The following is a 12,926-nucleotide window of genomic DNA, read 5'->3' as shown; positions in this document are numbered from 1 at the left end:
TAACGTAACTTTATTCTTTCATGAGTATAAATGGCCCACCCTGTGTGTGTGTATATATATATAAAATTCTTACCATCTCTTAAATTGTTTACACACTGTAATAAGCAGCTGTTGTGCTTAATAATATAGAATATACATATATACATGGATTGACCTGACAGTGACATGTATCAAAGTATTTATACTGCTTCTGTTTACATCTCATTAAGAGGGTACAAAGGAATACCAGATGGCTCAAAATATGTTTTGGATTTTGAGCCTTCCTCTGGCCTTCTTTACACTTGGCATTTACATTTGGTTACTGTGACCTGAGCTTTTCACACTTAACCTTTTCAAATACAGTTTCTGCCTCCAGATACGGATTGGTCTTGTTTGGTCGGATTGTAAACACAGTTGCGCTCATCTTTTAAATTTGCATTTGACACAATTCACATGTGGGAACCATTTTTAATGTCAAATGTAAACAAGACCTTTCTAAAAAAGTGACTGTATCCAAACAAGCTCCAATTAAACCTTTCAGAGCATGATAAATAACGCAAATCTTATTTTTTAGGAAATTTCAAAAACACACAAAGACTTTAACATTAATAGAATCCACACATTTTCTGTATGTCACCTTCAGTGGGTTCTTAGGGGTAAACTTGTGCCCATAAACTGTCTCTAAGTCATTAACACTGTATCCATTCCGTATCTCTTAACATTCTGGAGCTCTCTATATCCCTCTGGACTCAAAGGAAGCATCCTGTCCCGAATCTGGTGCCTGAGCTGGAGAGAAAAGATCATTTAAAAACATACTGTTTCACAGAACATGATTAGAATTTTAGCAGGTTTTGGCATAACCAGTAAATGCTTTTACAAACCCCAATTCCTAAAAAGCTGGTAGAGTATTTGAAATGTTAGTGCAACAGGAATAATAGTGTGTGTGTGTGTGTGTGTGTGTGTGTGTGTATATAATGCACCTGCAAAAATGGCAAAGGAAGCAGGATGCACGCACATGTGAATTGGTTCCATTTTGTTGATGACCCACATATTTAGCAGAAGCTTAAGTCGCAAGATGACCAGGTTCCTACCTTGCTTATGCCTTTGGTGGTTTTTTGGTTTAGAGAAAGTGCGAGCCCAACTAAGATTGTCATTGTCTTGCTAGGCATTATGGGTAATGTAGAAACGTGACACTTTTTTTGGGAGTAAACCAGAACTATAAAAGGGAATTGCTATAAACAGGTCCAGGGAAAGAGCTTATGTTTAAAAAAAATATTACGATATTAAAAACATATACTTATAACTAATTATTATAAAATATGTTTCCTCTGAGGGGTCCAGTTTCCACCCACGGGATATAGAATCACTTTTTTATTTGCATTTTAATATCTGTATCAACTTTTTGGAATTGGTTTTGAATCAAATGCTCATATTTTTGCAGCAGGGAAACTTACAGCACTGTGACTGGAATGTTGTGTCTCGGCACGTAGGGATCTCTCGGCTCGTCTACCTCCATGTCGACTGATGCTGAAATCAGAAGATCATGATCGAGTGTTAACTTGCTGCTAAATCTCTCTCACTCACAGCAGGTGACACTATGCCACAAGCACAGGCCGTAGAAAAAGGCTTAGGTGTCAGGAAGCATTACAAATGGTTACCCACAGGAAAATATTACCAGCTTTTCCATACATCATCAGCTACTGGAAATTTACCTTCAGGTGGTGTGCTGTAGTAGCAACTGAAGGCGGCATCTTTTGGAATGTCAGGATACAGGTAAAGAAGAGGGTTTTCTGGAACATTCTCCGCAGCCATCAGTGTGTAGTTCCTGATGATGTCAGGGAAGGACTCCTTGACAAGATCATGTTTAGTGTAGGGCAACACAGAATGTGTTAAATGTCCACCTGTGGGTTTCAAAAACATCCACAAACTCACATATAGAACCATACATATACTTCATTTCACAGTTAGATCAGTGACCTGTCTAGGATTTTTCAAGGTGGGAATACACCCTGGAGGGGGCACCAGTCCTTCACAGGGCAACACAGACACACACATTCACTCACATCTGCGGACACTTTTGTGTCGCCAATCCACCTACCAACGTGTGTTTTTAGACTGTGGGAGGAAACCGGAGCACCTGGAGGAAACCCACGGAGACACAGAGAGAACACACCACACTCTTCACAGACAGTCACCCGGAGGAAACCCACGCAGACACAGAGAGAACACACCACACTCCTCACAGACAGTCACCCGGAGGAAACCCACGCAGACACAGGGAGAACACACCACACTCCTCACAGACAGTCACCCGGAGGAAACCCACGCAGACACAGGGAGAACACACCACACTCCTCACAGACAGTCACCCGGAGGAAACCCACGCAGACACAGAGAGAACACACCACACTCCTCACAGACAGTCACCCGGAGGAAACCCACGCAGACACAGAGAGAACACACCACACCCCTCACAGACAGTCACCCGGAGGAAACCCACGCAGACACAGGGAGAACACACCACACTCCTCACAGACAGTCACCCGGAGGAAACCCACGCAGACACAGAGAGAACACACCACACTCCTCACAGACAGTCACCCGGAGGAAACCCACGCAGACACGGACACTACCCACTGCGCCACCGTGCCGCCCATTACATTCATAAAAAGAAATAATTTTTACATACCCTCCTGTGACTGCTCCACCCATGTAATGGTGATGCCTCCTTCTTTACACGTCTCACTGAAACGCAGCAGGAAAGTGCCTTGGGGCTTATCTCTTAACAAAGCCTTCTCCTTCTCCCTGTTAACAAATCCCATGATATACCTGCAAGTGCACAGGACACCAGAGAGGCAGGAAACAACTCATTTTTATACACTTTTATGCCTTTTTTATCCTTTTTTTTTTTTTACACAAATATGGCAGGTCTTATTAATCAAACCCATAGGTCATTTAATTTAGATTTACATCTACAGTAATCAAGTATTAAAGGATTTTAGCAGTAAGTGTTTATTTGCTAAAAAACAAACAACAAATAACGCCCAACATTACAATAAACCCAAATCACATTATTCCAGTGATTGTGGGATTCTGTGAGTGAATGTGTTGGTTTAACTTTTTCCAAATCTCTCCTCGTGGCAGTGCGTTTTATTTGAGGTTATCATCCAATACCTAGTTTTAGCGGTTAATAAATAGTGATTTTAAATAATGTGTGCTGTTGATTTAACAAATTCACGCGATCAAGGAGAATCTGAACAAAACACTGTTCTTCAAACTCAACTCACACCTAGTACTTTATAGAAAAAATCATGTATTATTTCTTAATTTGTTTTATATTATATATAACTTTATACAAGCACAATGCTGACTGAGAATGCGTTAGTTTAAATATATATAATTATCTTAGTCACACAGCTCCAGGGACCTGGTGGTTGTGGGTTCAAGTCCAGCTGCAGGTGACTGACTGTGAGGAGTGTGGTGTGTTTTCCCTGTGTCTGCATGGGTTCCCTCCGTGTGACTGTCTGTGAGGAGTGTGGTGTGTTTTCACTGTGTCTGCATGGGTTCCCTCCGGGTGACTGTCTGTGAGGAGTGTGGTGTGTTTTCCCTGTGTCTGCGTGGGTTTCCTCCGGGTGACTGTCTGTGAGGAGTGTGGTGTGTTTTCCCTGTGTCTGCGTGGGTTTCCTCCGGGTGACTGTCTGTGAGGAGTGTGGTGTGTTTTCCCTGTGTCTGCATGGGTTCCCTCCGGGTGACTGTCTGTGAGGAGTGTGGTGTGTTTTCCCTGTGTCTGCATGGGTTCCCTCCAGGTGACTGTCTGTGAGGAGTGTGGTGTGTTTTCCCTGTGTCTGCATGGGTTCCCTCCAGGTGACTGACTGTGAGGAGTGTGGTGTGTTTTCCCTGTGTCTGCATGGGTTTCCTCCAGGTGACTGTCTGTGAGAAGTGTGGTGTGTTCTCCCTGTGTCTGCATGGGTTTCCTCTGGGTGCTCCGGTAAGTGGATAGGCTACTCAAAATTGTCTATAGGAGTGAATGTGTGTGTGTTGCCCGGTGAAGGACTGGCGCCCCCTCCAGGGTGTGTTCCTCCTTTGAGCCCAATGATTCCAGATAGGCTCCGGACCCACCGCGACCCTGAACTGGATAAGCGCTTACAGACAATTAATTAATTATCTTAGGTGCCTAAGACTTCTGCACAGTACTCAATATTCGCTATTTCACACAAGAAAATGCTCAAATAAATTATTTATTTTACTGCAGTATTTTCATTCCCACACATATAACAGAATAAATGGACACGCAAAATTAACATGATCATCTATGTTCAAGGACAACATCACCGACCTGATGTATGGTGTTCTTCTGACAGTGTCTTATAACGTCCATTATTAAAAGACCATGCCTCTTTAGAGTGTTGATAACTGAACATATGTCTCTCAGTTTGTCTCCTTGTCTAAAAACTATTCAGATGTGTTTCATAAATTAAGGGACACCAATATAAGCTATTCATATGCTGTACAGAGTGTACATGTGTTAAGACTTTCCTACATAGGCGACCTTTATATTAAAGGATATTATTTTTCTTACCCATCATTCCAGATGTTGAGTAGGCATCGTTTAACGAGGTCCAGTATTGCATCTATCCACAACCAGAAAGAATTGCCCTTCTCACTGGCAGGCTGAAAGAAAAGAGCAGACTCTCTGAATGAATAAGGAATGGCTTTTTTCAGTGATAACGTTACTAGCACAGCACAGCCCTACTCTTATATGCACTCTTCATATATTTATTAGTGGATACAGCGTAGTGCTCCATGTGGGAATCTGGGGCAATGCCTGGGTCTATGAACACCACACTATACCAATAAGATAACTTCTTATAATAAGAATCTAAACTGTACTCAGTAACTTGATTATAAAATGTAAGTGACTCTAGATAAAAGCATGTGTCAAATGCCACAAATCTAGTTTGGGGTCAATACCTTTTAGTAGTTAGTTGTAGTAGGTCATATATATGATCTTATATTCTCAGTACACTGTCAGAAAAACTGTCACTGTGGTGTATTGTGTACCTTTAGATAGGCAACATAATGGTACCTTATCAATAATTCATTTTTTTTGAGTTGCCAATCCACCTACCAACAGGTGTTTTTGGACTGTGGGAGGAAACCGGAGCACCCGGAGGAAACCCACGCGGACACAGGGAGAATACACCACACTCCTCACAAACAGTCGAGGAATCGAACCAACAACCTCCAGGCCCCTGCAGCTTTGTCTTATCAATAATAATTCATTCATTCATTCATTCTTTGTTAATAACCACTTATCCATTCCAGGGTTGCAGAGGGTCCAGAGCCTACCCGGAATCACTGGGCGCAAGGCAGGAACACACCCTGGAGGGGGTGCCAGTCCTATGCAGTTTTGATTCACCAATCCACCTACCAACGCAGAACACACCTCACAGACAGTCACCCAGAGTGGGGCTCGGACCCATGACTCCAAGACCCTGTAGTTGTGTGACAGCTACACGACCTGTTGCCCCACTGTGCCTCCCATCTATAATAACTGTACATTGATTTCATATGTTCTTTTATTTTACACATTTCTGTTGTCTAGTGTATGGTTCACAAATTATTTTATAATCTATGAAGTCCTAATAATTTCTAGATAAATACAGAACCCAGCTGTCCCAATTTAACCCAGCTTCTAATATTTAAAGATTTCTCCAAGCGAATGATTCTTCTTCCATTAATTTCTCATCAATTTCCCAGTGAGAGTCAGTAATGTTCATGTAATGCACTGCTTCTTTGCTACCGGAGACTTCCACACAAATCTCTATTATCTGAGCTCTCATCTGCAATCTTGGTATGAAGTGCATTCAGCGTCTCTCTGCAAGTTTCATTTTATAAGTAACGTCTACGACAACAGAAGTGAAACAGCGGTGTGTTGTTTTAGTGAAAGTGACTTCACCACATTAGCAGCATTCATTTGGTGGTGGTTTTTCCAAGCCTTGAAATGTCATGAATTGATTAACTTACAGATGTAACAACTCCACTTCTCCACTTGGAGTTAATGCGCTCACCTTGTTGAACTTACTCCAGGTGACGAGAGCTTCTGGATCACAATTAATCTCAGGACCTGTAGATACACAGGTATAAAAATTATCTTGTCTGAATATGGTTTCTTTAGTTATTCACTGCATTTAAAATACCATTGTAGGTAATAATAATTAAAAAACTTACACTCCACCAATCAGCTTTTATCAAACTGTGTGAAAATTAGTTCATTTTATACACTTATATGCAGCCAAATATCATATATTAATTAATTCATTCATTCATTATCTGTAACCCTTATCCAGTTCAGGGTTGCGGTGGGTCCAGAGCCTACCTGGAATCATTGGGCGCAAGGAGGGAATACACCCTGGAGGCGCATTTACATTCATTTACATTCACACCTATGAACACTTTTGAGTCACCAATCCACCTACCAACATGTGTTTTTGGACCGTGGGAGGAAACCGGAGCACCCGGAGGAAACCCACGCAGACACAGAGAGAACACACCACACTCCTCACAGACAGTCACCCGGAGGAAACCCAAGCAGACACAGGGAGAACACACCACACTCCTCACAGACAGTCACCCTGAGGAAACCCACGCAGACACAGGGCGAACACACCACACTCCTCACAGACAGTCACCCGGAGGAAACCCACGCAGACACAGGGCGAACACACCACACTCCTCACAGACAGTCACCCGGAGGAAACCCACGCAGACACAGGGAGAACACACCACACTCCTCACAGACGGTCACCCGGAGGAAACCCACGCAGACACAGGGCGAACACACCACACTCCTCACAGACAGTCACCCGGAGGAAACCCACGCAGACACAGGGAGAACACACCACACTCCTCACAGACAGTCACCCGGAGGAAACCCACGCAGACACAGGGAGAACACACCACACTCCTCACAGACAGTCACCCGGAGGAAACCCACGCAGACACAGGGCGAACACACCACACTCCTCACAGACAGTCATCCGGAGGAAACCCACGCAGACACAGGGAGAACACACCACACTCCTCACAGACAGTCACCCGGAGCGGGAATCAAACCCACAACCTCCAGGTCCCTGGAGCTGTATGACTGCGACACTACCTGCTGCGCCACCGTGCCACCCTCATATATTAATAAAATTCCTAAATGTTTTATTTACATATTACATTTGGCTGCATAAAAGTGTACAAAAGGAGCTAACGTTAGTCTTGTGTTGCTATGAAGGTGTTAATCAGGTTGATGTCTGTGATAGATCAATATTCTAATATGACTGAAAAGATGCTGTAATGAGTATTAATTTCTTATAAACTTATTAGAAACGCATCTCATTATACCTCCTCTCACTCTATTCACCTGCCTTTCACTACACTGACTTGGTCCACTGTGACACAGCTCTCAACACACTCATAACATGTTGTTGTAGACTAAAGTACACTCATTGTAGCTTGTTTATTTTAAATTCATACTGCACTCTGTTATGACCTGTTTTTATTGTGCTCTGGTGTCAAAAATGGGGTGAGTTCTCTGGTCTCATCATGTTGGTCACTCAGGGCTAAGGCCAGAATTCAGTAAAATAATTTCACTCCATAAATGCATTTCTACTATAATAAAAATGAAACTACTGTTCAGAAAGTATAACCACTCAAACGTTTAGATCAAATCTCATTTTGTGGCAATTGTCATCATATAAAAATCTTCCAATAACACTTCCATTACTAAAAGTGCAAAAGCTAATTTCTACTGTCAGAACTGTCATGGCTGATGGGGTAAGAAAGAGGTAGGAGATTCATAAAGCTCTGTACTGTCCAGTCTGTGAATCTCACCAAGCAGTTTATCAGCGAGCGTGCTCAACTGGTCATCATTGAGGCCTCTCTTAGTGACAGAAGAAAACTGCCAGCTCAGAACATTCGCCAGTTCACCCCACTTCATCGGTGGAGGACTCAGGAAAAAGGACAAGTTCTGGAACAGAAGTAAACTAGTGTTGTTAAGCAATATAATCATTAGAAAAAGAACAAATACTTCAACAAATCTTGGTCAAACATAGTTATAGATATGAGGGAATGGATAGTAAGATCCCCATAAGTCACTCGCTGGAACACAGGTCCTACCTGACAGTCAGTGCAGAGCATGTTGTACCACAGGATGGAGGCCCAGGCACTCGACAGCTGGATGTTACCAGAGATCACCACTACAGGAAGTGAGGTGGCCTGGGTGTAAACATGCAGAATGAGGCAGTAATATGTTCATATACAACAGTCATCAACTTCAACTGAATTTACCATAAAATGACTGGAGTAATGAGTTCTGAACATCCACTGTTTTTGTGTTTGGTCAATTTCACATTATCCCTGCTTTGAGTTCAGTTACTGATGTTTCAATCTCACCTTTAGATCAATACACAGTCCCGGCAGACTGAGCTGCGTTTCAAAGACGATGGTGTGGAGCTCCTCCGTCACAAAGAGAGGGCTCTAAGAAAGAAACCAAAACTCTCACTAATTACACACAACTCTCAGTACTGTTACATTAAACACAAATAATTGGGCAGAGTTGTTATTTGATCCAGAGTTGTTGGGCAGGCTCTAAATGAACAATTTCAGATCCATGTGTTTCAGCATTTTTTATTAATTAAAGATGCAATATAGAACATGACATTTTCAAACCTCAGATGATCTGCTTCTAGGTGCCTTCTGCTCCTTCAGTTGCTGCCGTTGAAAGAAGGAAACAATAGATATTACATTAATTCATTCCTTGTCTGTAACCCCATATCCACCTCAGGGTCACAAGGCAGAAACACAATGTGCCGATCCATCACAGCACCACACGTTTATTCACATATCACACGTACGGACCCATGAGCATCCACCCTCCAACATGTGATTTTGGACTGTGGGAGAAAACTGTAGCACACTCAGGGAACCCACACAAAACTCCTCACAGACATTGACAGGAGGCGGGGCTTAAACCACAAGCCCAGGATCCTGGAGCTTTGTGACAGCAACACTACCTGTTGTGCCTCCATGCAACCAAGATATACTAGATACATTTAAATATTTATAACATAGACGTTAACTATACAAATGAATCAAGTGAGTATTTTAAATACCAAATGTAGGAACTGAGCAGTCAGACCACTGGACTCCTCCGTGTTCATGACTTTAGTGGTTTTGCCCAAAAGATTGAATCTGCGGCATCTGAAAGAGTGCAACAGGAACTGTTGGGTAAACATTTTCTCAGTTTTTGCTTTAAACATTTTAAAATGTATTACTTTATATCGTGTTATGAATATTGTCACAGTAAAAAAATATATATGCACATATACCCCTTCACTGTGTTGTTTTCGGTTACATCCCTAAGGAGAAAAAATACAATTAAAAGTTAATAATATATATTTATATAATTTATAGAATTATATAGAGTTTTGTGGGCAGTCAGGAAGAGAGTGTGGTGGGCCCTATGTAAAACTATGTGAAATATTTTACAGCTTATCTTGCACAGCAGGCAGTGTCGCAGTCACACAGCTCCAGGACCTGGAGGTTATGGGTTCGAGTCCCACTCTGGGCGACTGTCTGTGAGGAGTTGGTGTGTTCTCCCTGTGTCTGTGTGGGTTTCCCCCTGGTGACTGTCTGTGAGGAGTGTGGTGTTTTCTCCCTGTGTCTGTGTGGGTTTCCCCCTGGTGACTGTCTGTGAGGAGTGTGGTGTGTTCTCCCTGTGTCTGCATGGGTTTCCTCCGGGTGACTGTCTGTGAGGAGTGTGGTGCGTTCTCCCTGTGTCTGCGTGGGTTTCCTCCGGGTGACTGTCTGTGAGGAGTGTGGTGCGTTCTCCCTGTGTCTGCGTGGGTTTCCTCCGGATGACTGTCTGTGAGGAGTGTGGTGCGTTCTCCCTGTGTCTGCGTGGGTTTCCTCCGGATGACTGTCTGTGAGGAGTGTGGTGTGTTCTCCCTGTGTCTGCATGGGTTTCCTCCGGGTGACTGTCTGTGAGGAGTGTGGTGTGTTCTCCCTGTGTCTGCGTGGGTTTCCTCCGGGTGCTCCGGTTTCCTCCCACAGTCCAAAAACACACGTTGGTAGGTGGATTGGTGACTCAAAAAGTGTCCGTAGGTGTGAGTGAATGTCTGAGTGTGTATGTGTTGCCCTGTGGAGGACCAGCGCCCCCGCCAGGGTGTATTCACGCCTTGCGCCCAATGATTCCAGGTAGGGTCTGGACCCACCCTGAACTGGATAAAGGTTACAGATAATGAATGAATGAATGAATATTTCCAGGTATTTACTGTTCTGAACTTACTTGTCAAAAGAAACATTAACTTTGAGTTGGCAGTTTAACTCCGGTAGTTTGACCAGCAGCCTGCAAACAGAGAAAATACTTTAGTAAACTGAAAAATGTCCTCTTATGACTGGCCAGAAAGTCAGTAGAACAGATTTAATTTTTGGACTTTGAGAACTCTTTAGTGGAAATATCTAACTGCATTAAATATTTATAGTCTTAAATAATGCAGTGGTATAATTTGAGTGTAAGGGACAGCTTTGTACCTGAGTTTGACTGTGAACTGGACAAGCGTCTTCAGCACCAAGGGTCTCTGGGGATGGGTGGGCATACAGGGCTGCCTCTCCACCACAAGGGAACTGAAAGACACATCACAGGATCGTTCATTCTATTATAAATGATAGATATTAATGGTTTATCATTTTTCAGAAGCAACAATCACCACAAATCCAAGTCATTTTCCTCCTCTAACTCCGCCTCCAGTAGTCATGACCTACTTGAGCAGCAGGTTTTTGAAGAGGGTGAGGGCTTGTTCCTGAAGGGAGCTCATGGCCAAACTGATGGGGTCATTGTCGTATGAGAATTTCAGCACAAGCTCTTGAAGCTTGTTCAGCTGCTGCCGTGTCTGCTGTAAACACTCGGCCACTGCTGTGAACCTGAGGGACACATCGGTGTTATTGTTATTTAGTGCTGTCATGCTTCATAGTTCAATTCATTATTAAACAACTATTAACTCCCTACATTTCATTAGGTTCACCTTTCATTACCCCACACCTCATCTACCTCATTACACACTGACGCATTCACAGTAATCACTGATCAATTAAAAAAGGTCAAACATATTTAATTAGACTTAGACTGACCCTTTAAACTATCTGTAGTTTCTCAAAAAAAGCTGAAGTGAGCGTCTTATTCAAATGTGTCAAACCCACCTTAATGCTACAGCACCAGTGATGTGAAAAGCTGCATTTAAGGTGGAATGTATTATTCAAAAAACTTCAGATGTGTGATAGTTACAGACTATGTACATATGTGTGAATGACAAACAGCAGTTGTAGAGGTCCTCACCAGTTCTGTAACTGGTCCAGGCAGGCGTTAGGGGGTCCTCCAATGCAGGCCATCTGCTGCCTCTGTTTCCAATCAGGAAGCTCCACTGATATCAGAGTGAACTGGATCTGCTCCACTAACTTTAGTGAACTGACTAACTCATGTACTACCACCTGCACACAAACACACAACCGTACAATGACTGTGCAGCTTGGTTTACTTCACAATTCACTCACCTGAATATAGTCACTCTCCCCGTCAACACAGCGGGATAAGTTAAAGTCCTGAATTTCGGCTGGGGTTTAATTTTACATTCGCTTGATAACAGTGTACTCACCATATTGGGCAATTCCAATATGGCGTCCAATTACAGTCGTTTGAGGTTTAGCCGCGTAAGCCGTAATCATCACAGCAACAGAGGTAGACATTGTTAATGTAGAGATAGCATTGTTAATGCAAACTAAACTCTTGAAGAAAGTTAAAGCCTGTAGTTATGATGTAAATACACATCCGTCATTTTATTACATATCATATCATTTTTAGACCTTTCAATGTTATGGAAGTATGCGGATCTCAAAGTAGGTGTGAAAAATATCTTCCCACTCTCCCATCACTCAGCCTCATCACTCATTCACTATTGACTGTGTTCAGATTTGTTTAGCAAACATAATATTTACATGTAATGACTGCCATATTAGAGTGATATTCATCATGCATCTGTAATAAAACCTGATTAATATTACCAAAAACAATTCCAAAGTTTGAGTGCTAGACCCACCTCTCTCATTTTGTTCAGCCTGATGAATATCTCCCTGATCATCAGCTCCTCTCTCTGGACATCTCTCGCAGATTGTGCAGTATTCTCAGCCTCCACTAAAATCAAATGTCAAGGCAATTTAGGTTCAAACAGATGATTATCAAAGTAATGCACAATTAAATAAACTGAAATAAACTATGGATTTCTAGAAATAGAGGGGAACTTAAAACCAAGCATTAAATGACTTAAAACTGCACAGTGATCTAAATTATTTAGACAAAAAAAACATGTTTGGAAAACAAAAACTCAAAGCAACTGACTGCAGATTAACAAGAATCCAAGACAGAACAGACAACTGTTAGTAGGGAGCTTAAATACTTTCAAATGGCAGAGGAATAAAAAGCTTTGTGTGGGATATCTGATGAAGAATAGATAGATGTCTAGGTGAATTGGCTTCTGTCTAATAACTGTCCTGCTGTGTGAGTGAATGTGAGTGAGTGAATGTGTGTGAGCCCAGATATGGATTGGCGCTCTGTCCTGGGTGAAATCCTAGTGCCCGATGCAGTCCCCCAGGTGGACGGTCGTTCCTGGTCGAGAGTACGCTGTGCGCGTTTGGCTGCCGCTTCTCACCAGTGTGTGTGGATTGAGTGTTCTGAGCGTTCTGAGCAGTGTGGATTGTAAAGCGTCCTTGGGTATCTAGAAAGGCGCTACATAAGGGTAATGATAGATAGATAGATAGATAGATAGAATGAGTGACGATTCTTGGAGCAGCCACAGAGAAACCCCTGTCACGGTCTTTTTAGCAGATTGGAGGACTCAAGTGACTGA

The 12,926-nt window shown here is 42.7% G+C and overlaps 1 protein-coding gene across 3 annotated transcripts in view; it reads right to left on the bottom strand.

The window, feature by feature from the left end:
* The window catches only part of LOC136664088 (signal transducer and activator of transcription 1-like), a 37,912-nt gene continuing 24,986 nt past the window's right edge, over positions 1-12,926 (bottom strand). For all 3 annotated transcript variants that reach the window (XM_066641132.1, XM_066641134.1, XM_066641133.1), the window contains exons 7-23: positions 12,120-12,214; positions 11,363-11,514; positions 10,792-10,950; positions 10,561-10,653; positions 10,316-10,375; positions 9,357-9,386; positions 9,141-9,228; positions 8,698-8,739; positions 8,422-8,505; positions 8,146-8,244; positions 7,861-7,996; positions 6,051-6,106; positions 4,559-4,650; positions 2,669-2,808; positions 1,692-1,880; positions 1,434-1,506; positions 1-765 (exon numbers count right to left, since the gene is read on the bottom strand). In XM_066641132.1, the coding sequence (XP_066497229.1) occupies positions 729-765; positions 1,434-1,506; positions 1,692-1,880; positions 2,669-2,808; positions 4,559-4,650; positions 6,051-6,106; positions 7,861-7,996; positions 8,146-8,244; positions 8,422-8,505; positions 8,698-8,739; positions 9,141-9,228; positions 9,357-9,386; positions 10,316-10,375; positions 10,561-10,653; positions 10,792-10,950; positions 11,363-11,514; positions 12,120-12,214 (1,625 nt within the window). In that variant the 3' untranslated portion in view covers positions 1-728. The remainder of the gene's footprint in view (positions 766-1,433; positions 1,507-1,691; positions 1,881-2,668; positions 2,809-4,558; positions 4,651-6,050; positions 6,107-7,860; positions 7,997-8,145; positions 8,245-8,421; positions 8,506-8,697; positions 8,740-9,140; positions 9,229-9,356; positions 9,387-10,315; positions 10,376-10,560; positions 10,654-10,791; positions 10,951-11,362; positions 11,515-12,119; positions 12,215-12,926) is intronic.

The sequence above is a fragment of the Hoplias malabaricus genome, chromosome 12 (genome assembly GCF_029633855.1).
Source record: "Hoplias malabaricus isolate fHopMal1 chromosome 12, fHopMal1.hap1, whole genome shotgun sequence".
Classification (NCBI taxonomy): Eukaryota; Metazoa; Chordata; class Actinopteri; order Characiformes; family Erythrinidae; genus Hoplias; species Hoplias malabaricus.
Note: the sequence above shows the minus strand (reverse complement) of the source record. Positions and strands in the feature narration are given on the sequence as shown.